The following is a 26,275-nucleotide window of genomic DNA, read 5'->3' on the forward strand; positions in this document are numbered from 1 at the left end:
TTCTTTAACAGTGTTTCTGTGCTTCTAATTGAGCAATACCCAGAAAATAGCCCCATATCTGTCCAATAGTGATTTATATTCCAATCCATCTTCGTGCTACAAAAACCACAGCAGCTCTGTGGTATTTTAGTACCATACTGAAAGAAGAGATCACAAATGTATATCTGCATCATTTCAGTCACTGAAAAGTAGCTATTAATGTCCATCACATAAATAATATACTTAACCAAAGTAAACACACAAATAAAGTTATTTGGAAGGGCTGTGACAATATTGTAAGTACATTTGTATGATTTAAAATAATTCACATTTTAATCCTTTTTTTTTCCCTTCAAAGGCTTCTTTGCTCAGTACGATTGAACACTGTTTTTGGTAGAGGTCTTAACTAGTCCTATGTGATACAGGACTAGAGACATACACAGATAAAGCTAAACATTTAGTGGAGGCAAAGGAACTTCAAAGGACCTTCTAAGTGCCACCTCAGCACAGCTGTGCTGCCATTGGCATAGCCCTGGAAGATGCTGTGATTTAAAGTCATGTATGTGATAGGTTTCTCTGTACTCTTCGCAGAGTGGCAGGAAAAGGGAGACTACAGAAATGTGAGTGCGCAGGTTTAATATCATCAGTAGCCAATTACTGTGTTGCTATGTTGCCTCCAGCTGCTGGCTGGGACACAGAAGAAAGCATAAAGGAGTAAAGGCTAAAGCTGTTCCTTTTTTCTTTTTAATAATTTCTTTTTAAACATCTTCTGAGAGAAAAGAGTCACAATTAGTTCTTATTAGCCCTTGCCCACTCTTCTCCTTCCCCTTCCTCCTCATCCCAGCGTATATCCCACATGTATCTCTGTGTCAGCATGACATATTACTGTGCTCTGTGAAACATCCTCTCCTGCTGAACAGCCTGCCTGACACAGGTGGCACTGAGTGGTTACAATGAATAAGAATGCAGTACACGCTCTTCTTCTATGCAAACTTACAAGAGAAAATGCTTATTTTCATCATCTTCTTCACATTTTTCAGTTCAAACTGCACAATGATTTTTGGCAGTCAAGTAAACTTTATTTTCTTATTTTCCCAGCTTAAAAGCTAAAATGTCCATTGTCAGACCTAACCTGGTAGTTTGGGTCTGGTTGTTGCTCAGGATACAAGCAAGAACTTGATAAAAAATACCTTGCTGGAGGTAAAAGTGCTCAGTTCTAATTGATTCTGTTGGAAATTACATAACACAGACAAAGAATTACTGATTCAAACACTTACTAAGTTACACGGCTACCACACACCAACAGCACCGCTGTGAGCTCTGAGTGTCTGTCACTTTCTGAACAGGAACAACACATACCAAATAAAAAAGGGTACATGCAAAAGGATTATTTAATCTTTCCAACTTTCTTGTAAGGCCTATAAGCCCCTGTAATACAGACTGTCCTTTATAGTAAGAACAGTTTTATACCCCAAATTTATGTACATGTTCCTCCTCTGCTGCAGAATCTACTGATGTTTTCCCTCAGCCTGCTGGATGACACACAGCTTAAATGCTCCCACTCCTTCACCCTCTAGATCCCATGCCAATCCACAGATTTGGTTTTGATTATTACACAGAGTTCATTGACGACAATTTTTCAGTTTTTCCCCTTAAGCTCCTTTCTAGTATCTAATCCTAAAATACATTGTTTCATTCTTCCATCTATAAGCAAACGGTGCCTGCTTCAGTTTTCAACCATCACAGATTAACACTTCTGGGATGAGAAATATTGAACTTGCACTTCTCTCCAGCATCAAATGCTACTCAGAATTGGGAATGGCAACAGTGTCATTTATCTCACAGCAGAACTGACATGTGTCTTTAACACAGTAGCCACTCCAGCTGCAAGGTAGAAATATCTGCTGAATATCTGGTGACTTCTTGATTTAACCATTTTGGATGAAAGTGAGGAAAAAATAAAAAAAAAAAAAAGGAACATTTCCCCTCACTTCCTTAATGGCTAGGTTCAATTTGTCAGGAGCTGAGGCCTTGACAGCTCCCACTTCACAACTGCCACCAGCAGAGCTCTTTGGAAAGCCAGATCAGTACCTTGCTGCCACAAACAGCCTCAGCCAAAGTGTGGCACCTTCCCAGATAGGCAGCAGACACCTTACACACATTACGAAGTTCCCACTCATGTCCTAATTCACACTTTCAGAATTCCAGAGCCATTTCAGCCACAGGGGATGGCAGACACTAGTAGCCACAGTAGCAATGTAGCTGCTTAAATGTTGAATGTCACCATCCTAAAGGATGGACTGACCATAACAGGTAACTAACATTTGCTTTCTGAGAAGAAAAAGTAATTTCTGATATACGGAAATTGCAGGCTTTTGCCATTAAACTGCAAACACAGACTTGTAAATGCTGATGTCAGGATTTACCAGGAGGAGAGTGATGTGGATTCTTATTAATTCTGTTTAGCATGGCAAGGCTTTTGCCTCATGAACTGGTGGCAGCTGAACAATAACCTTGGATATGCCTGCGCCTTCCCCAGATATCCTGACCTTGGTAATATGATTCAAATTCTCTGTACAAAATGACATGGAACATCCCCATCCATTAGAGTGGGCTCTCAGTTAACAATATTTCATTGATGTTGTGTCAAAAATACACACTTTAAATAACATATTATTATATATTATTGCATTTCAATATGTCATACATTTATTAATGTTTGTAACAAGAAAAAAAAAAGCAAAGAATCATCATTTTTGAGTCCAGGAAATGTATTTTAACAGTTCTAAAATACAAAATTATATTTCATTTAAAGCATATGGTGTGAGGAGACCTGCACACTTTTAGTATAACAGCAGGATCAGTGTGAGAGAAAAAAATCTTCAGCCTTTTCATACCAATGACTATAACTCCAAGTAGAGAATCATGTACACAGACAAGATATATGTTACTTCTACTTCTGCAAGGCTTGAAATAAATATCTGTTTATAAATAGACCTAAGTGCAGGATGAAATAAATCCAAATAAGATACTATCAATGCAGCGCATAGGGTCTACTAGAAAATAGGAAAGGGGCATTAAGAACAAAGTGGGCAAATTTGAAAATTCTTTTGAATATATCAAACTGTAGCTGGAGGCCAGCTGCTGCTCCAGTCATTTTTTTTTCTAAGTCTCATCATTAGGAACTGAAAACTGGAAAGCAACTTATTTAAATAAACATGAGGAGGGAGAAAGGATGGGCAAGGCCTTTGGTTGGCATCTGTTAGCCCAGCTTCAATAGCATCTTTAACCTTCTAATGGATCTGCTGCCCAATGTCCAGAAAAGCAGATCCTGTTGATGTTTCTGATGACATCCAGTGAGTGCATTTCCAGGGACAGCACACCCACCTTTGGAAGGGCACCATGGTCTGCTTTGAATCACTGCATAACTACAGCTGAGAGACAGTAACATGATTTGAAAGGTCCTCCTGCCAAACTGAGATCATATCCCAAGCTCAACATTAGAGTACAATGCTGTTCATGGAGTGAATCATTCTCCAGGTCTAAGATCTCCCAGGAAACTTCCCACGGCAGATAAGTGAGCTCGTTTTATGGCACCAGACAAGATTAAATGTCAAGCAGAGCAATGAAGAAGATGCAGAAGTATATTCTTGTGCCTGTTCAGGACTCATTCCATGGGTGATCTGTGTCAGACAACCAGAAACTGAGAACACACCAAGATGCCCATCTGAGACTTCACATATTCCAAACTGATGCAATCTCATGGACAACTGAAGCAGTAAGGAAAGAAAGGTCCTAATATAGAGTAAGGTGCAGATCCTGAACTTGTTTTCTCCTGTGCATGATCTACTAACATCAAAGTCTGCAGTCTACATCTGAAAAAAACCAGCATTTTTTCCTGTTTTAAATTCCATATTGAGGGTGAATAAACAAGTTACTTTAACCTGCTGGTTCCACTGCAAGTTCACTCACTAACACACAGAGCACGCAGAACTGTAGAAGAATTAGAAATGGTAAACAACTATTTAAGCGGCAATACTACGCTTCTTTTTTTATTCATTAAAGTTTTTGATGTTTGCATCAGACTTTTGACTTTCCAAAGCTACTCTACATCAAAAATCACAATTAAGACCTCTAAAAGTATATCACAAGTCAGTTTACAGATGATTTTGATGTCTTATTGCTATCCATTCCTCCTGGACCATATATAACATTTAATTTTTTTTATTCCTGCAGTGCTGAAATATGGTTCATACCAGTATCTGTCCTTTTAGTAATCACCAAAGCAAACCTTGGCAGTTGTCATATATTGCACTCTTGAGAAAAATGCTAGTGATACTCTGAATTGATTGAATAGCATGGAATCAGAACTAACTGGCAGAGGAACCATTTCACTGATTTCAATCCATAAATCTCTTTTCTCCTACCCTGTTTTAGTTTAGAAGCTGCTGAATGTAGCCATTATCTTGTAATGTACAGAATAGACCAATTATTTATATGGATATTAATTTAAAGACATGATTGTATTCATTAATGCCCCATATGAGCAGGCAGATGTGTGGATCTTGCTGATTAACTTTCATTCATGCACACTGAGCTACAGAATAACAGTCCTTGGCCAGCAGACTTCAATTCCTTTTATTTCCCCAGGGATCAACATCAGGTATAATGTCCTGGCTTGCCTTAAAAATAAAGTGGTTTCAAACAGAACTTTACCTGCTTTAGGCAACAATTTCAGTCCTTGAGTGTGACCTAAAATGACTCATAAGACATAAGGGCACTGATGTGGCAAGGTTTAATTACTTGGCAGGGATGCACTTGCTGTCTGTTATATATGATAGAGATAATTCATGCTATAGAAGTAGATATATATGTGTATAAAATATTGAAAAGATCCAAAGTTATGTTTCTGACCACTCTGGCTGGGAACAGAGTTCTATTCTTATTTAACCAGTTCCCGGACAGCGGTAAGATAATATCAGGTCTGTTACCGTATGAATGGAATGGTCCCTGGCTGTTATGGGGGATTTCCTCTGGCTTCTGCATTCAGGAGATAGCATCTGGACTTTCCTGGAATGGAATGTCTCGAGGAGCTCACAAGACATACACCTGGACATTACTTCATCGTGGTACTCAGAAACTAGTACATGTGAATGCATCTTCTGCCTGGACACTCAGACATTCGTCTGCATCTCTGAGCTCGCCTTTGTTTCTACATCTGTGTGGATTCAATTATACATGAGAAGGAACACAAAGAAATATGTGGTCATCCCTGCTCCAGGCAGAATAAACTGTATATAAGCTGGTCACTGGAAACACTAGGTGTGAACCTGAGGGGGAACACTGTCACTCTGTCAGCAGGAGCCCAAGGTCACCCAGCAGCTGCACCGGGGGCTGACGCTGTCTTGGCTGTGGTGGGATTTCGAAATTCTCTATTTTTTTGTTATTCGATCTAATAAATCTCTGTTAAATTTCTATAAATTTGGCTACAGATTTGATCATTTACAACACTGTCTAAAGCAAATGCTGCTGCTCAACATGTTTTTATGAGAAAAAAGGAAAAATGTATGGCCAAGAACTGTACTGAGTCTAAAAGAATTCTAGAAATGGGGCTTTTGAAATTAAGTCCACAGAGAACCAGGAGACCAAAGTCAGATGGGCTACAGAAAGGCAAGGGACAAAAATTGGGGGACAAAAGGCAGAGCTCTTGCAGAGGTGAATTGAGGAAGGAGTCCCAGCAAAGTACCAGGTCAGTAGGAAGTGGAGTGGTTTTTTCATCCACGACAATCACCCATGACAGGCTGGAAATCCCTGCTTTGGAGATTGAAACCAAGGTGCTTCCTGCCCAAATATAAGATATTCTATTGTGCTGATTGCTTTGGTGCTCAAGTGAATCCAAGGCAAAAAGAGCAGAGAAAGTAAAAGGGTGCCATTCTTTGTGACATGGAGGAGTGTGATTTGCAAATGAATAAGGATTGGCATTGTTTATCAGAAAGGGCTGTTTATCTGAAATGGACTGCTTGCTAAATTCATTAAAATGGATAACTAAGAGACAAAGCTGGGCCTGAGAGAGAACTGGAACCTAGGGAGTTTCCTCAAAAGCAGCATTTCTTCTTCTGCATGTAAACTCACTAAAAATATCTTGTGCTGAAGTTCTGAATCTTGAAATCCAATTATCTGTGTCAATGATACTCAAGGCTTCAGGACCTGCTAAGCCACTTTCTCAGGAAATGGAGAATCACACATACAGAATAAGAGCACAACTCAGAATAACATCTGATGGTGCTTGAATTGTAAATGTGTGACCTGATACTGTCCTGAAATCGTTGGACGGCACAAAAAGTAATACATCACGGGTCACTGCAACCTTATTGCAAAAAAGTGGATCAAAGAGGTATAAATATTTGGCAAATAGCCCTGCCATCCCTTTTACTCCTGTAATATATGTTAGAAACAATTCATGCTATAAAAGAATGTATTTTATAAAGATTGTGAAACCCAAATGAGTCTCTGACCATAAGCAGCCCAGGGACAGATGTCTACTTTGGAATGTTGAAATTCCTGAAGGCAGCAAGAGAACAATACCCTGTTTACCGATGAATAGACGTGGCCAGGGCAATGATTGTTTTCCTTCCGGGTAATCAGGAATAATCATCATCGCTTGACTCATACTGCTGAGAAAACAGAAGTTGCCAGAAAGATACATCTGAATAGGGACTTCCCCTGACATGAACAGCGCCTGCCACTACTCAGGAAACAGCAACTGTCCCGCCCAGCACAGTGAAAGAAACTCTCATGCATACGCGGGGTTACAAAGGAAAGCGGCACCTCTGCCTCAGGGATAAAAAACTGTATAAAATAGCCTCGCTGGAAACAGCATGTGTGAACAAAGGGGGATCCGATGTGATAGAGGTTGGATCCAGGTTCACCCAGCGCCGATCCCGGGCTCGATGCTGTCTCTTTGGCTGTGGTGGTTTTGAGGACCATATTTTGGTTGCAGAAAAAGATAAATTTTAAAATCTTTTCGCATTTTTGATAATTTGGCTTTTTGATTGATCATTTATTAACACTCCTGAATGTAATGGGAAGAATTTTCTCAGCCTCAGACCAGAAATAGCTATTAAGTTGCCTTCTGTGTGATGGCCACAGACTGGGCTTTTCTCCCCTTGTAGGAAAACAGTGATGTTGTCCTTTATACCCTCCTATCCGATAATTTCTTCTCTTAAGGAGAAAGAAAAATATTGCTTTATTTCCAAGCAGTCTAAAAAATAGTAGGAAGGTCTCAATCTGGTTTACTAAAAGGCTTTCACTATAAACACTGAAATAAAATAATCTAAAGGAACTAGAAAGGGATGTGCTTAAATGGAAATTTTAGACACAAATTCTGTAGTGGAATAGAACAGTTCTGGTCTGCCAAGGTGAGAAGGGAGAACTAAACAGGTAACTGGTTTACAGAAATTAACCAATGCTCCCCACTAAAACTAAAGCCATGGGGAAAGGAGTGGCAAGGAGTGAAAGGAGTAAGAGGAGATATTAAGTCAGTGATCATAGATTGGTCTTGGATTCTGTTCCTGTGGGTGAGTCATTTCTGTTCCTCATAAGCTAATTTCCAAAGTGAAGCACACGAAGTAGATATGTTGCTTTCAAAATTAAATAAATATTTTTAAACCTGATAAAATTGAACTTCTAAATTAATAGCAAAAAAAAAATTGTTAGGAATTTGAAATTACTGTTCCAAGAACAACTGAACTGAGTATTTCCTTCCATCTTGCTCTCTCTTAGAGCTTGAGTCTCCTCCCAGCCCCTTTTCCAAAAGAGGTTTATTATTGTAACTGTGTGCAAGTAGCTGTCTCACTTGTTCACTGTGCATGTAAGCTAGCTTATTATAACTTTGATTTGAAACCACATCAAATCCCTTTTTTATTTATTCATTATTTTTCTTAGGATCAGTTCCATAAAACCCTTTCATATACAACATAATCACAGTTAAATCTTCTCCAAGAAATTCCCTGGCTGCCACAGCAATTGATTCTGAGCGCTGAGAGCTGAAGTGCTTCAGCCCATATGAAACACACCTCTATTTTTAACATACAAAAAACATTACTGAGGAAGTGAACACAAATACACTACCTGCCAAATCAAATCCTCAGTGAAGCAAAGAATGAACAAAGAATTTTTTATAAGGTATCAAAATTGCAATCTTTTTTCTCAGAGGAGAATTTTGATTTACCCATTTTGGAAGTCTCTCAAGACAAATAACAACAAGAACAAATCCTGTTCTTGTAACATGATAGAAGGTCATCAGTGGCAGTATTTGTGAGCATGGTAGGTGTTAAAAATAGGTTAGAAATTGTTGTAAAATAGTTGATAGATCATTAAGCATGTACTGTTAGTTTGGTTATTATATTGTAAAAGGGGTTAAAAGGGTAGTTGTAAGAACTACGGTACTCAACATACCGTAACACACCTTGGTAAAGTGCGTCACCCCACAGCGAACTGTACAGAACTGTAATGGGCCAATCAAGCACCTTAAACCTTCATGCAAATGAAGGATCCAAAAAGAAACCAATCCAAAGGGACAACAAACAGGATAAAAAGGGGCTGCTGACCCACTGAATCCTTGCCACTCCATCTGGGACATCGGGGACATTGCTGCTGAGCAGCCCCAGTGCCGGCGCTGCAGCATCCTTGACGGGAACGCTCCTGCTCGGCCCAGGCCCCCAGGGTACTAAAATGCTCTCGTTTTTATCAGTAAAAACCTCATCACTGATATAGCATCTCCCAGTCTGTCAGTGCCTCCAAATTTTATCAATAATCAGACATTTGCTTCACTGTGAGCTGGTACAAAAACCCAGCTGACTTCTTAGAACTGCTGAAGACATTGAATATTCTGAACCTCCTGCATTTGACTCACTGACAACTTCCACGTCCTTGAATTTAATGTTTTGTCATTCTGTAATTTATAAATTATATGAAATGTGTAAGCCTTTGTGTACATAGCAGAGTCATCAAAACTCTGAGTTTTGGTTTTTTAGTTTTTGAGGTTTTTTTAAAATCAAAACAAAAAACCTCTACACATTTTCATTTAAAAAGCAAAATGTAAATATTATCCTGAAATTTGGGCCAGAGTTGGAAGCATTACTGTCTTCCAGTAGTAACAACATCACCATTTCAGCATTTCTGTGATAAAGCCCAGATAAATTCTGATGTATTTGCACATGTGCCACGAGGACTTCCATGGGAAGTACAGAGCAAATTCCTAGAATGTCACACTGTTTCCAGTGGACATCTCATTTGTCATGACTACAAGGGAAGATAAATAATTTTCAAAAACCTTTTGCTGGAGTCTCTACTTGCTCTGATATTGTAATTCACAGTGCCTTTTTACCTGCATGGTCTTACCCAACCTGTGTTACACTGGTCTGTAACATATGTAGTATATGGTAGAGATAATTCATGCTATTAATGTATAAAATATTGTAAGATCCAAACTATGTCTTTCGACCATCCTGGCCGGGAGCAGTGTCTTATTCATATACATCTAGTTCCTGGACTTTGTTGAGATAACATCAGAGTTTTTAACGTAAGAATAGAAGCTTCCAGGGCGATAATTGCTGGCTTCCCCGGGTATCTGGGTCCACTCAAGAGTGATTATCGCCTCGATGATTACATCTACCACGATGATCAGTGGCGCCACCCTGATGCATGTGAATGCTGACTTCCAGGAAGTCTTCTGATAACATCGAGACACTGGACTGAGTCTTTGTCTACCTCTGCACATGTAAAGCCACGGCGATGCATGTGAAGAGACACAAAGAACATCTCTGTCATCTCTGCCTTGGGCAGAATAAATTGTACAAAAACTTGCTGCGCGAGTCAGCATTCGTGAACCGAGGGGGAGACTCTGACATTTTGGAGGTCAGATCCAGGTTCACCCTGTGCCGATCCCGGGCTTGACCCTGACTCATTGGCTGTGGTGGTTTTGACGACCGAACTTTGGTCTCGCGGACAAATTAATAAACCTTTTCTAAATTTTCTTATGAATTTGGCTCTCGATTTGATCATTTATAACACACAGGTTGGGTAAGAGACAACTGCCTGCATGGAAAGCAATAAATACTTTAAAATACCCTTTTAGGCACCCCAACATAAGAAAATCAACACAAAACCATTATAAACTAATGAGTATTGCCAAGACTGCTAAAAGGTTCAAGATGTTTATGTATAAAATAATTTCAGAATTGAAATATCAATCCTTCAGCTGGATAAACAGAACTGATTAGTTCAGTGATGTCAGGACAATCTTTAAAACATGCTACATTTTTATTCTGCCTCAGAGCTGACAGATAAAAGTAAATGCTTTAGAAAAATAAAATGTAGCAATTTGGGTTTTTTTAAATCTACTAACTCTATTTATTTTATACCTCAGAACAGAGACCACCTACCTTTCTTCCCCCTGTGTTTAGGCGAAGAGGAGTTAGGAAGGGATCAAAAATCATATGGCTGGTTTCAATATTGACAGGTGACTGTCTTTTCCCAACAGAGCAAAGATTCCAAGCTGAGTTCACCAAACCCCAGAAGGAGGGTACTGCAAAATATAAGAAAGTGTAAGTTTAATGGAAGTCTGGAAAGACTGTGGCAGTGCATGCCAGGCAGATGGCCAGGTAATTAATCTTGTCCAATTGTCTGTACACACACTTTGAAACTGAAAACAGGCAAATTCATCTTGCATCTGAAATTTAAAACTTCATACAACAAGACCAAAACATATGATTTCATATAATTTTGTATCAGGAAAGAAGGTGGATTAGTTCTTTTCCTCTTTGATATAATCCCAGGTTCAATAATAAACAGCTCTTTTGCTATTACAGAATATTTACTGAGCAATAGGAATGCGAGTCACTAGTCCTTATGCTAACTTTGCATATATTCCATGTGTCCTTGGACTGAAATGTTTCCATTCTACTCAACTTAAAAAAAATACTTAAAATATTTAGAAAATTAATTAAAACCCACAGAAATGTTGTAAGAGAAACACATGCTGATACTGGAGAACAGACTGTTCTCTTGAGGTTCTACCTATTTCTGTTCTGCTCACTTAAAACCTTTCTTTAGATAAAGTTTTGATATTAAAAAAAATCTTGCTGGAGAAGTCACACCCTGGTGGTGAGAAAGTTTAAGTTCCTTCCCTGGGCATGCGATGGCTTGGAACAAGGAGGAAACACTAACTGTGGATAAACTGAGTTACTTCCTGCATTTTCTAACTGGAAAAAAAGTGTGATGTAACTACATACTGCTGCATATCAGAGAACTGCAGCTGAGGGTCGCATTGCATCTCATCTGCTACAGAAAAGATCAACCTGGACCTCTCTTTGGCTACTGAAAACTTTTCTGTAAATGAGTGGAGTGCAATTACAAGATACACAAAGGACATATTTAGATTTGTGTCTGCAACTTTGACCTTGTCAATTGTTCTGTAGTTTTGTGTAGCAGCTGAAAATTTTGCAATCTTCTTGTAAGATATTTTTGGCTTGAATTTTTTCTTTTAACATGTTGTTAAAAGCTTTAATAGCCTTTAAGCCTCAAAGCATTCTTCTGATGCATGAACCATGTGTGACAAGGCCTCCAAACCCAGACTGGGGAAGACTGGGGCCCTGGGGCAGGAACACAAGTGCTTTGCCTGGTGGGTGGAGCTGAAAACAACACACTTGGGCTATAAAAAGCTTTTTTTGTTGCTGTGGTTAGTTGGATGCAGGAGTCTGTAGTGTGAATATTTGCTCCTGATTGCAATTTTTGGCTACTCTAGGGGGAGCAACAAAGAATTTTGGCTGGACTGGAACCTCATATTTACATTGGGTTTAACACATTGAGAGGATATTCCTTGGAGGGGAGAAAGGTGGAAAATATCTTCTGAATAATGCAGCCCTAGGATTACGGTGATCTTGATATTTTCCTTATGTTTTATACAACTCAGCTTTTTTTTGCCTTCAGAGTTTGAGTGTATGTAGGTATAAAACTTTGGTTAGGTTAACCTGTATTTCATGTCACTTTTTCCACAAAATTAGATAAACCTTCTGGGGAATTCTTAGGTTGCTGCTTGCACAGCGAAACTTCGTTGTGTTTGTGCAGGAGTGATGGAAAGTGTTTTGCAGCTGTTGCCTGCTCCAGTAGTTCAGGTGTTGTCATCTACAAATGTTAACTCTTATTACAAAATATGTGAAAACTCAATTTTCAGTTGAAACTTTTTTATTCTTAGTGCTAGTGTGTCTGTGCAGCCACAGGTGCTACACATACAGGTGAACTCTAACAGCCATAATTGACATGGTGCTGCCAGCAGAGCTTAAAGCTGCCTTGCATACAAATTTTATGTGACTATGTGCTACTAATCCCTTAAATTTGCTAGTGACTTATTTTTTTTAACACCTGAAACAGACAATCAAATCAGCAACTCCTCTTAGGATATACTGCATGAAAATCTCAGAGGAGGGATAATGGTGGAATGCTTCAGAGCCACGGGAAAGCAATGATCAGGGAATAGCACCAAAAATAGGTGGAATTGCAGATGCCCATATCAAATTATGTCAGTAGTCTGTTATTTGAGTAACCAACCCTGTGTGCCACTCCAAAGAAGGTCAGATGGAAGGCCCCTAAAATAAGTGAAGCTTTGAAAAATAAATAGGCAGTATGGTCTTAAAAGGTTTTTTGGCTCTATTTACCCTCCCAGTCAATTCCCATTTCCACTGTGGACTTAGAAGCTTAGAGGAGCTCACAGAATATACTAAACAATAGTGCTAATGCTCTGAAATTGAATAGAATAAGTTTAATGCAATTAAAACCAAGCCATCTCACAACTAGTTGGGCTTTTTCTGAAGAGAGATACCATAGCAGGTCACTTCAGCTTTTGTAAGACAGAAAATCCCTTTTTTACAGAGGCCTAAAATAAAAGTTTAGGTTAATTGAGAGAGCCTGGTTTCCCTTGTTGTGTTATTGGTCGTATTTTAAAAAACAGAATTAATGAAACTGTAGAGCTGTAGAATCAAGGCGGGTGGGAATATTGCATGAGAAATCTGTTGCTTCAATAGTATCTAGTATTACTTTAAAAAAGCCTAAACATTCTGGCCAGAAATATTCCTGGAATTGGTAAAAAACAAGTATTTAGCAAGTTTTTTTTTTAAAAATAAAAAACCTAGACAATCGTAAGTGCAATAAAACAGCAAACCAAACACATCATGTCACTATCTTCAAGCTGATAGCAAAACAGTTTATGATGCAAGTGGGATTGACCCAGAAAAGCTGCACTGGAAAAGGGCTGCTAGCAGGGGTTGTTTTATAATGTTATTTCCTGTTTGTGACAGGAAACCCTGCATTCTCTGCTGTGCCTGTCACAACAGCCTGGAACTTGAGGGGAGGGAGCTGCAGAGTTGTGGCATTGCCCTCCAAAGGTCACAGCTGTCAGCAGACATGTGAGTCTGAGCTGAAATCTTCAATTCCTCTCTAAACACCCAAGACTGGAGCTCCAGGACCTCTTTAGTCCTGTTGCTATTTCTGGGCACACAAAGAGAAAAGTTCCCCACAGCTGCACTCACCCCACGGATCAGAGTGATTCTACCTGTGCTTCAGCCCAAGGTTAATTAAGATGACTAACTTAGGACTGCACACCTAAGTTGCCTAGAGGATGGGGCTGCTAAAGCAATATTAATGTCTGATTACATTTAATTAATTAGTGCTGCTGCTTAGATGCCCAAAGTGATCTACAAGTATTCAGAACTGTAACAGAAAGATCTAAGAATGTTCATGTAGGAAGCCAAGGCTAAAATTAAACATAGGTACTGAATTAACTGTTTAGTCTGAAGAAATCAGGTCTATGAATGTAGGAAAACATATACAAATAGTCATCATTTTTTATTCCAGCTTAACTAGCAGACAAGGTTCTACTTGGGCTTAAATCATTAATGAAACAGTATCTCCTTTCCCATAATTATATTCTACTTCCATAAAAATCTACTCATGTGTGGAATTTGCTGCTTTTTTGTGTGTAGACCTCTGAAGCATTTAGACAATTCCTGTAATGTACAGGAGCTACTGTGACTCTCTAGTTTGCACGCAGGCCAAATACCAGCTCTAAATATCATTTAACAAGGTGCTCCAGCTTCTGGTTATTGTACCCAAAGCCTGAATATAGTGATCGTGTCATCTCTTCCTCTATAAATCCCCCTAAACTTGCACTGCTTGGGAGCTGAGTTGTTGCAAACATATTACACAGATATCAGATCATAAGTTTGTGTCTGATCAATGCCTTCAATCTTCTAACAGAAAATTCAAGAGTTTATATGCTGTGTATGCTGGCACACTATGGACAACAGATTTTTGTGTGTGTGTGTGTGTGTGTTATATGGTGAGGTGGATTACTTACATTTTATACCTGTGCAGGAATCTCTGACTTCTTTATTTAATTTGTATCTTATTGCAGCTGCTCTCTTTTCAATTTACTGGGAACAATTTATATTGAGATAGATGAAGATGCTTCAGCATCAGCATGACACAAAAGGATGAGGGATTCTAATGCTTTTACTAAACCCATGCAAAACAGGAGTGAAACAAAAGCAGCTAGAAAAATAATGGAAGAATTGAGAGCTATTCTGGTGATGAGTACCAAGGATTTGCTGAAATAAACATGAGCCTCCCCTCTCTAGAGGAAAGCAATGAAAGGTGTCCCAGAAGGATGTCCTTCCATAGAGACAGCAAACTTGCAGATAAGCAGAATGGTATAGCCTGCAGGGAACAATTTGCATTTGTGCTGAAAGGAGCCAACAGTTTTCCCAGGATAGGAACTGGGAAAGGTGTGTACTGTGTATGACATATGAATTGCCTAACTGCAATAAAAAAATCATGCTGGACTCAAAAGATTTGGGTCCTGGAAGGGCTGTGGACAAGTATCCAGTATGAAATGACTGGAGGCAAGGACTCTGCTTTAGCAGCAACTATAGAAACAACACTTTTTGCATCCAAAAAATTTGTAGGTTTGGTGCTTGGTTTGGTGTTTGGTCATGGTTTAGTTGTGGGTCTGGGGTGTTGGGTTAAGGGTTCTATAATCTCAGAGGTCTTTTCCAACCTTAGTGATTTGATGATTGTGTAATAGATATCCCACTACAATGAAGTCACATCTCTTTAGGAATGAAAAGCCTTGTGTTGTTGTTTTTTGTGTAAGCCAGTGAAGAACCAAATAGAAATGAAGAATCTTATTTAATTGCCACCAGAAAGAAGGTGCTCTGGGTTGTTTTGAGCCTTTGTTTAAACAGGGGACAGAAGCCAGAAAACTTCAAATACAGGAAATAAATAGGGTGGCTGGAAGTAAGGGAGCATTTTCAAAAAATGCTGTCCAAATAAGAAAAATGGAAAAGGTGATGAACTCTGACCAGTTAAATAAGAAACTAAAATAAGACATGCCAGAAGAAGATATCAAAGAACAATTTCCAAGGGTCTTAAAAGCCACTAATAACTTTTTTAAGAGTATGAGAAGCAAGGACACTGGCTGAGTGTGTTGGACCAGCTGGTGATCAGGTTGTAAGAGCAGTGCAGGAAGCATTATGTGTCAGTAAAACTGTATGAATTCTTTTCCTTACTGCTCACAAAATGGTGTCAAGGGATGTTCCCACACATCTTTTATGAGCTCTTTCATGAGGAATGAATCTGAGAAACTGTCTCAGAATCAAGCACCAGAAAAGTGACTTTTAGTATAAACAGATAAAATTAACAAATTCATTCAGGTCAGACAGAACTCAAGGATGAATACCACAGTGATGTGAACTGCCAAAATCCTTGCTTAAAATCTGCACCAGTCTTGGAGAGACAAAAAGTGGCAAATGTGATCCAATTTTTATGGTGTTTATTTTTATAGATGCTTGTTTTTCCCAAGGTATCTGCTATGATCCCTGTCAATGACACAAGGTGAAGTCTAGGCAGGACAGTCAGGTTATTTCTGTTTTACTGCACCAAGCCTGTAAATTCCTCTTTGAAGTCTGCTCAACTTCCAAGAGCACAGATTCTCTGAATTTAAGTTTCTCCAGAGTTCAGGAATTTAAATGAAAAGTGTCAACTTATCCATCAGCACATCTTTGTTTATATTTTTAAGCCTTACCACTGGCCCTGGCAATGGTGTAAAACACCATAAAAGATTGTATTTGTGCAGTGATTATTCTTGCCCTGTGTAATTACTGGTACCTCAGATAAAATCTCAAGCTACTTTATTGAGGCTGGAAATTGGAACCCCAGAGAGAATCAGTAATCTGTGTACATCAATAAAGCAGTCCATTAATTATTTCCACCTACTCAGCTTGAAAAAAATTATCATACCAATTCCTCTGGATAACCACATGACCTGCTCTGTCTCTACATAAAAGCCAAAGGTAAAGTCATAAAGGCTTTGAGAGATAAATCAGGGACACCAAAGAAATGACAGAGTATAGAATGACATTCATCTCAGTAATTGGTCACAGAAATCTCCAGACTGCTGTAACATTAGACACTATCACAATGGCTTCAAATTTGAGAACTGAAAGTGTTCTGTTTTCTTTTTAGCAGCAAAGTGTTGACAGCTGAAATATATCCTCCAGAGTAAGACAGCATTGCCATTATTCAAGAGATAGTAAAAAAACTTAAAAATTTTAGCAATAAATCTTGAAACATATAAAAAATTAAAATTTTTAAGAACTCCAGCAGCATCATATTCTATACTGCTAATTCCATACTGGTCCATTCAAATGTCATCTTCCCTCTGTATGAAGGATTCTCAGTGACAAGAAATGTTGAACCACTGCACTTGTTAAATCAGAGATAACAAAAAACAGGAAGGGGAAAATGAGGTTTTGAGATTCTGGTATGATACTGTCTTTTAAAAAGTGGCTATTTTCTGCTATGCCTTTAATAAAGACATCATGCAATACCCTCTTGAATTTACCTTTTAAATTATAGCTGCTTATTTGTTCCTACTTAGACATTTTCTTAAATTAAGAGTTAAATTACCTGGGAAAAAGTATTTAGCAGTCAAAATTAGTGACCTCTGGCCCTGCAAAGCTTTTGCTTTTTTTTTTTACAAATTTAGGATACAAGTGTAGAACACAGTACCACTCCTTTCATTACAGTGATTAAAACAGACTAATTCACTTCTATAAATTATGTCAAGCTAGGGGTAAGGAGTAGTTATACAACAGTATGTAATTACATTTTTCTCTGCCACCCTCTGGTGAGTTCACACATACTAGAACTATACAATCAAACCCTAATGCTTCTGAAAAATATAGGTCAGCTGCCTGTAGAGGTATTTACAGATGCTTCTCATATTGACTTTTCTCTTTTCATTATTCATGTGCCAGGAGTAGAAATGGGCACCTAGAGGGAGAGGTATATCCAGGTCCAAAACTAAGCAGGTAACCCTTCTAGGGTCAGGGTTACTAAATTTCTGAGAAGATAATGTGTTTCACTCTCACTCTAGTCAAAAAGATACTATAGTTTTGGGGGAAATGGGTTTTTCCCCCAAAAAATATTTTTTTGTAATATGAGTGAAGGTCCTGTTGGTGAAAGAGTTAGCACAACTATGGCAAAAAAAAAAAAAAAATTGGAAATGAAAACAGATTAAAGAACAGTTTGGTTTAAAGGTTAAAAAGCAACTGGGATGTTTAGTGGAGCTGGCACAGATTGTTCATTAAAGTGTCAGTCTTGGGTAAGGGAAATCCTTCTTGGCAAATGAACTAAAAATGAGAAAGGGGAGGACAGCAGCATCCTACCCCTCTTTTTCATCCCCAGTCCCTATGGGCTGGATCTGTGCCCTGCCTGCCTTTGAGTGGGACATTGGGCCCACTTCCTCTGCCTGCCAGTGCCCAGGCTGTGGGTATGACTAATGAGCTGCCATGAATTACTGCCACTCAGCTGGTAATTTCTAACCAAGTCTGGTCAGCCATCAACCACTGACAGAGTTCAACAGATTTCCCTCAAACCAGGCACAGACACAACTGAGAGCATTTGCCTGGCACTCATTGTAATTTGGGGGGTGGAAAACAGGGAGAGTTCAGCCTGGAGTTGAAGCGTGGACTGAAAGGGAAAAAGTTGAAATGCAAAAAAAAGCTGTCATGGTTGTTCTGGACTTGAAATGGGACTTTGCATTAAAATGCAGGAAACCTAGATTTTGAGCTATCCTGTGATCTCTAATCTTTCCTCTTCATGTTCTTCATCTTTGGGTTTTTTTGTGGCTCATGCTGTAGAACTGGGGACTAAGGCTGTGCTGTTAAAATGAGTAACTGTTCTGAGACAGGATGAGTGAGATGTAAGACTTTAAAGAGGATCCAGAAGAAAGGTGAAGAAAGCCTCAAATAGATGAAATTGAATAGAAAAAGTTGTTCAGAGAAAAGTAATTCGAAACTTATTGTTTTAAGGGAAAAGACTGCTTACCCAGCAGATACCTTGAGCTCTATTCTGTAGATTCAGCTTTATTTTAATGTATCTGGGTTACTATCGATCCTTCTGCTGAAAAATATAAGTATGAACAAAAAAAATAACAAAAGACAGCATATTTATACTATCGAATGTGTTTTTCTAGGTATCCCCATGCCTTACAGTATACTGTTACTAAAATAAACATAACTTTCAGGTATTAAGTTGGGATTTAACTATTTATTGCCAAATCCAGTGCATGCCCGCTGGTGCATCCTTTATTAGAATGGGTTTACTGAGCATCTCACTCTGGAACTGCAGGGCATTAGGAGATTCAGTTTGGAGAAGGCAGGTGTAAGGAGCACTCAGGAGAGGTTAAGAAGTCCCATTCTCAAAGGCATTTTTGTGTGTGATAGCAACCCCTTGAGAATTACTTGTAGCTCTGCACTATTTTGGTTTCCCACAAGGCTCCTGCAGGTAATGACAGGCAGGAGGCAGAAATGTCCAGCCTCTGCTGACTTGCAAAGACAAGTGGGGAGCCAGCACAGAGTTCAGCACTGAGTGCTGCAGTTTGTATCTGTAATGACTATTCAAGACAGTGATGTTCTCTGCTCTGGTGTTTTCTGGAGAAATCAGATTTCTCTGACCCCATCCCATAGGGCTCTGGCTCTGCCTGGGAATGCTGCTTCTGCAGTGAGATTACCAAAACACTGTAACTTTGATTATTCTTGGAAAGGCCAGAAGTGAGCATAGCTGACTTGATAAAATACTCACAGGCTGGAAAAAATGTTGTCTGGGCAATCCTGATCTCTTAGAAGTCCGACCTGGTACTGCCAAGCCACAACTCTAAACAGAGTCAGAACTACAAAATACTTTGGAATGGAAAGAAACCTTGGCTTCCCCTCAGAGAGTACATCAAATTATTCCGGTAATTGCTGGGCAGTGATTGATCCTTCACTGAATGATTCATTTTCCTTTTTGTGGTGAAGACTCTCAAAGTCTCATATTTCTTTTGGGACAGAATCTAGTCCCTGTTTCCCTGACCAGCTATTGGACACACAGCAAGTGGCACTCAGCCCCAGCAGACAGGCTGCTGAGCACAGCAGCCAGTGAAGTCCTTATCTAGGAAAACCTCCATGTTCATGGAGAATCCAGATCTCTTTTACCCAGAGATTCATTTGAAATACTTTTCTGCGTTTCTGTGTGTGCAACAGGCAGAAGCACTTTGTGGTCCCTCTCACTTGGGATAAACCTGTTTTTATGGGAGTCTCAGTAAGGAGCCTCTAGGGAAGTCTCACTTCTGCTCTCTCTTCCTCTTGAGCAACATTGGTATCTTGCAGGTCTCTGAAGCATCTGACAAACTCTTTGCGCAGGAGTTACTCTCTGTGATGTAATGGGATAGCTGAGTGCAAGGGTATTTCTTGTTTCATGCCACATTTTCTGATTTCTGTATTCTGGACTAATACACTGCATAGCACATAGAACTGTTTCTTACCCAAGAAGTTCCTGCATCATCAATCAGCTGAATGTCAGGTGGTCACTACTATGATAGGTGTAAGGCTGATCATTATTTACCTAGTTTTCAGAAAGACTGAATGAATTGTCTGACTTCTCGGAAATCAGGTAAAAATAAGGGAAGATAGGAAAGGATGCACTTTGTCTTGAAAAAATGGGCCACTTACATAATCTAAAAAGTCTGTCAATGTGCTGACTAGTCCAGAAACATAATTTATCAACAACATAAATACCGAAGAACTTCTTAAATAGGAAAGAAACTGCACTGCTATCTGTAAATCCCCTGCAACCTAGAGAACAAATGAAATTAATCATAATTAAACCTTCACCAAATAGCTAAAATGTGATACATGGATGGGAAGACATCTAACATTACATGTAAACCTACTCTTTAAGTTCCAAACCTGCTTGTTAGAGCTGTTCAGGTGGGTCTATTCATGACCCTCTTGGCTTTTCTAGAGAATGGAAGGCAAATACTACATGCTTACTCATGTTTTACATACTATTAAAGTAAGTTTTCTGCTTTAAATCCTTTATGAACTTTCCAACATTAGAAAATCGTATACCATTGGATTAATTGCTATTTGTGATAGTCAAATATACTGCTTTTATATACTGATATACAAATATACTGATTTTTTTTTATTGACAAGGTCACATTTCAAAACTTTAGGTCCATTAATGCATTCAGTTTTGAACTGTGCTGTGAATCTGAACTTCCAAACAAACTTGCTGATCTTGCTGAGGCTGCTTTTGGACAGAGATACAGCAGATGCTGAGTTTTGCTGTCAGTGAGGAAACATTCTGAAAATATATTTGTTTTCACAAGGCTGTGAAGATTCTTAAATACTCACCTAAATGTGTATTAAATGATAGTAGCAAGTGTGTTTTCATTTACTTTGACATTTCTGTCTTGGCAGTTGAACACAAAGGAATGTTCTGCAGCTATACCACTGCACAGGAGAAATGGCAAGGTTCTCAAACTGGTTTTGTCTGAAAACAAACCAACTAAACCCTTCCAAAATTTCTCCAACCCCAAAAAAACTAGAGTGAGGGTGGGGAAGGAAGGAAATAAATACTTTAGGCATTGTTTGGGAGTGGAGAAAGGGCGGAGAGGTTTGGATGTGATGGGACAGTGCAGGCAGGGAAGTGTGAGGTGAGGAGGGTGTGACTGACCCACTGCCATCCCACACCCTTTGGAAAAAATGATCACCTACAAATTTCAACAACGGGATTCAGAATGTAGAGCTGAAATTCATGTTCAACGTAGCACAGATTAGAGATTTTGATCTCTACTCTCACATCCTTTTTCCGTCTAGATTTAAAACTCACTCTCTGCAAAATACAGGTAAAAGTGTACATGTCTCCATCTACCTTTACTCTATTACAAGGACTAGATCTTGAGTGCCAACAAATTGTAGTAGGTAAGACCAGGATGTCAATGATTTTCTATTTTTCATGCTTGAATTTAAGAAAAGGCCTTTTCAAGTTCTTTTATTAAGTAAGAAGCGCTGAGTTAAACCATTCCAAGGTATTGCCTTAACTATTCCACCAAAAATTAGCTAAGAGAGGACAGATCATGTGCTCTTAAATGATTTGTGTGTTGTGCCAAGGCTCTGAAATGGGCAGGATCTGCTTTGTGCTTCCCATGAGTGCAGGGTCTGCAGTCTCCTTGGATATGGCTCATAGGGTGGATGGGGGAGAACAGGTCAGGGGTGACATCAAGGAGCCAGAGCTGGACAATGGTGGGGGCTGTGTCCTAAAGCAGGGCTGAGCTTCAGGGCAGAGAGCAGACTCCCAGGACAGGCTACTCAGGGGATGTCTTGAACACAGCTCAAGAAGGCTGTACATGCGAGCCAAAGGGCCAGAACAGACAACAGGCACTCACAGCAGCAACCGAGGGACAAGATCAACTCTGCTCTGAGTGCAGCAGCAGGAATGGATGCAGGGAATGGAAAAGGAGTGGATGCTCCCTCTTGGATGTAAGACAGAGTTTGGGACTGTGCTGCTCTGTTGCCCATAGTGCACAAAAACACTGTGACACAGGAGTAACTGAGCTGTGAAAGTCAAGTGTGCTCAAAGTTAGCTGAAACAGCACTGCAAGCAGAACCCTTTGTTATTTCCAACTAGCAACTCCACAAACTCTGACGGAAAAGCTGTTTAGCACAGCAGTGATCTTTTCAGAGTGCTCCTTATCCAACTGTTTCTCTAACCGGTGGGTGTCTGCATGGCTCAGTGTCAATCACATGGCATAACAAAAAATGCTGCTTATCTGACCAGTGCTGGCAGGGGGCCTGAGTTTGAAAAGCAATAAACATGTGAAATTTTCTTTCTGTGGCTTGTAAGGACTTACCTAAGCTTGTGAAAAGTGCCAGTACACAGCACACTGTTTATATGAGAAATGCAGCAGTGCATGAGCACCTTTTGAGTTGCAAAGTAACTGCTCCACCTCGAAGAACATCTCAGTAGCACCAAACATCCTCCAGCAGTGCAAGGGGATGCTGGTCAGAGTGGCTATGCCAGGATGAAGAATCCTAAAATCTCTTGGAAGCAGAAAGAGCAGAAACTGCTCTCCAGTGTGTCACAGAAGGGCCATAGCTCTGGAACACTCCTGACAGCCCATTCCTGCCAGAGACTGTAACAACTCAGATGGAATGAGCATCAATTGCTTCCAAGGGAGATGTGTAAAAGATAATGAATGTTGCCTTTTTGGCTGCCAAGATTCAATATAAGATAGTGCCTTGGAGGCTTAATTACTCGTGACCTTCACCCAGAAATACATCTTAAGTTGTGGATACAGAATTTGAAGATCTTTCTAGCAGTAGAGGAATAAAATCACACCTGCCTTATGAAAAGGCAGGTTTTAGGAAGAAAAGTGTTAAATGGTTACATCAAGATTGATTAGAAAATTTATAACTATGCACTTTGAAAAGACTGCAGAATTCAAGAATTACCTTATGGACCCAAGCTTCTAAATCAACTCTGAAATTTATTATGAATATCAAATACACAAGGTAATAAAAAAAAAATTGCTCAGAGGCAGAGGCAAAATCTGTAGCTTCATAACCACTGAAAATATACGTTTCAATTCACCTCTGTGTCACAGGCTAATACTTTTAGAAATTAATGCACAGAATAATCCTGGAAACAGAACTAACTGAGCTAGTTCATGGTAATTCCTTAGACTTTGGAACTACCAATGCTTAACTGTTCCTACATAATATTTTATTAGGAAAAAAATTATTCTGACTTATGTTTCCACTTGATATTTTAGGTTTAATTTGAATTAGCTGAATAAGCCTACAGTTTCCTGCCAAAGGGCTGTTCAGAACAAACTGGTCCCATAAACTGACCAGTACCTTCCATTAGTGAACCAGTCTCATTTTAACACAAGCAAAAAATAAAGCGCAAATTTTGAAAACAAATTGTATTAACTGACCTGAATACATTTGGTGTTAGTTGACATGATTTCAGTTTGTGCTCTCAGGGAAAAAGAGAACACAGACTCTTATTCATGGCCACAATATTTATTTTTCTGTAAGAGCCTTGTGTGTTTCAGGTATCTGGCAATGTGATTTATTTTTATTATTTATACATTTCTAGTAGAAGTAATATCCAGAAGGCTTAGAAGTACAGATTAGCTCCATTTAGCATTCTTACTTCTGTTTAAACTTCTAACACAAAGCTATCAAAGTCAGTATCATAAAACCCACTAAAATTGCCATATACAAATTCATTACAGGTGCCTACTATTAAGAGGTTTTTTCAATATGACCTGTCCAAAGAAAAGTGAACATCAGTCTTGCAAACCAAATTGTATTTTTCTGGTTTATTTAGCCAAGTTTCAGCACTGCCCCAGGCAGAGAGGAAATTTAATGAATTTTTGAGATTTTTGGGAGAAAGAGAGCTTTTTCTTTTAAAAAAAAGCTCTCCATCTTGATCTGTGACAATACATAAAAAACCTTTTTGATCTGAGGTTTAAGAAAGGTATTTTAAGAAGTTCCTACCCTGCTTTTCAAACAGCTGTAGAAATATTGCTGAACTGGAGTGGTACATGTGGAAATAGAATCCCTCTTGCCTGAAGTCATCTTAGCATTAGAGCAGCCAGAGTTTGGCAACTATAAACTACATGTAGTGACTAAACTTGCTCCACTCTGCTTTTCTTCTTTAACAGAAAAGAATGAACATGTTATGAGGAGAATGGAATGTGTGTATTTCAGAATAGTAGAAGGTTGAATATGAATCACAAAACCTTAGCAAAACAAATACTCTCATGGCTGGTATTAGCTGCATTATTTTCCTAAAGTCTGAACTGTACTACCCAAACTTTCCTTTACTATTTAACTTTTGTGCAAGAGGAACAGGGCAAAGTCTGTGTCTCTCAGGCAGGCAACTGTCATGGGAGGCTTTACCTCCATCAATAGTGATGCCTTTTCTTTGTTCTGCACTATTTGCTGTTGTCAGCTGAAGTAAGAGATATATCTATTATGCTGCCAAAGGAAACCAGCAGAGCAATAGAATTACAATTCCTGCACCACTTAAAACCAGCCTGCTACAAGAGGAGTATCAGTTTAGTGTCTGTAGCATTAACTGTGGCAAATTTAATAGAAAAAAAAGGTCTTTATACATAATTTCTTGGGATTTGGCCCAGTGATTTGCTTGTCAGTCTTATGATGTGAAATAATACCTTTTTCTGTATTTGCGTGCAAGTTATTCAGAAACGTTGCAAGGCCTGTGTTCTTGTTACACCACTGATTTGCTATGACTGTACTTTTTAGTTATAATCACTCCTTTGAAACCTTCAGCATCACCACATCATAAGTTTAACAGCTTTAGAAGGGAACAATGCCATTTTAGTGCTTACAGTTAAGTGCTTCCCTCAATCACGGATACATTCTGAATACACAGCACTTGACAAAAGATACTAAATAAGCTATCCACATCTAATTTCAAATTTATGCTTGATATCTCTTAAAATTTCTGAATTTCCCTCTTTAACTTCCATGTGTTTTGTGCCTGTTCTGGTTTTGCAGTGTATCATATAATAAAATCAAAATGGGCACAACCTTTTAAACAGAGGGGATCATTTCAGGGATTTGAGGAAGAATCTCTGTTTTTGTTCACACAATTGACTTAGTCTGTTTTCACTTTCTCTTCCTTCAAAAAATGCACACCCAATCTGCAAGAAATAAAACCCCATAAACTATAACCTTAGGAGCAGATAATTGCCATGGCCCACCAGATCCCTGTTACAAAGTGCTTATAGGTAACAGTTAAGGTTTAGGTTGATCACTGCAACTTGCTAGCATGAATACAAACTAATTTAATTTGAATTAGCTGAATAAGCCTACTTTTTCACCTTAAGATATATTTGCTCTTTTCAAAATACCTTCAAGCTGACTACTAATTCTCCAGTCCTTAACTTCATAGGCAGTATAAAATTTTAAATGGTAATTGAGTCATCTTTTGATGGGCTAAAAGGGAGAGCAGAGTATGATGTTACCAACAGCATGCTGTTTGCTCAGCAGTAAAGTTTATGGAGTACTGCTTTATTCAGACAAATCGTTAGGTTCAGTACAGGTAGTAGCTGGATGACAGAGTCATGATGTACAGAAAATCCATACCCATTATCTGGCACCATCTTCTTGATGTGAAAGATGTGAATTTACAGCTGCCTTTGGAGCTCTGGCGAACAGTGACATTCAGCACGGAACCTGTGTCACTCCCTGTGTGCAAGGCAGAAAGCTCACAAGCAGAAAAGGAAGATCTATTAATTTTTTTTCCTTTTTTTACTATTAAAATGTCTTTTTTTTTCCTTGACAATTACTAGCAGGACCACACATGGAGGAACAAGACAGTTTTCTAATATCCCCTCATTGCAAGCATCACATTTTCTTTTGCTACAGTGAATGCATGAGCTCCTTATTCTGTTGTTTTTAAACTGAGTCTGTCCAAATAATTCATAAGCCAATAGTGCTATATTTTCTGCCAGGTTTTTATCTCATTGACAAATGCAGCCACTGCACAGAAAAATCCTGGTGCAGCCCATTCATAACCATCTCTTTCTGTTGGAAAAGAGAAACTACTGTTTCCATTTTGCAACAATCCTTGCACCAGCACTTTCACATCATGAGTTGTCTGCTGATTTTCTGGATCAATTTTTTTTATTTTCAATCTCACCAAAAGTGCCTGAAACTTAGAAACTGATTTAGAAAGTGGTTCTCCTCCTTCTATTAAAAGGCTGAAAGCCTAAGTGCCTCTTTAGTAGTCTAAATCAGATTTCGGGTAGACACTGTCCGTCTCCCTTTAGATGAACTTATATCTTCTATTTTAAATAGAACTCAAAAGGATAAAG

General features: G+C 39.0%; 1 protein-coding gene across 2 annotated transcripts in view; it reads right to left on the reverse strand.

Moving 5' to 3' along the window:
- CA10 (carbonic anhydrase 10) overlaps positions 1 to 26,275 on the reverse strand; it is a 205,606-nt gene that overhangs the window by 116,250 nt on the left and 63,081 nt on the right. For both annotated transcript variants that reach the window (XM_036394451.2, XM_036394450.2), the window contains one exon: positions 10,425 to 10,567. In XM_036394451.2, the coding sequence (XP_036250344.1) occupies positions 10,425 to 10,567 (143 nt within the window). The remainder of the gene's footprint in view (positions 1 to 10,424; positions 10,568 to 26,275) is intronic.

Source organism: Molothrus ater, chromosome 19 (assembly GCF_012460135.2).
Source record: "Molothrus ater isolate BHLD 08-10-18 breed brown headed cowbird chromosome 19, BPBGC_Mater_1.1, whole genome shotgun sequence".
NCBI classification, from domain to species: domain Eukaryota; kingdom Metazoa; phylum Chordata; class Aves; order Passeriformes; family Icteridae; genus Molothrus; species Molothrus ater.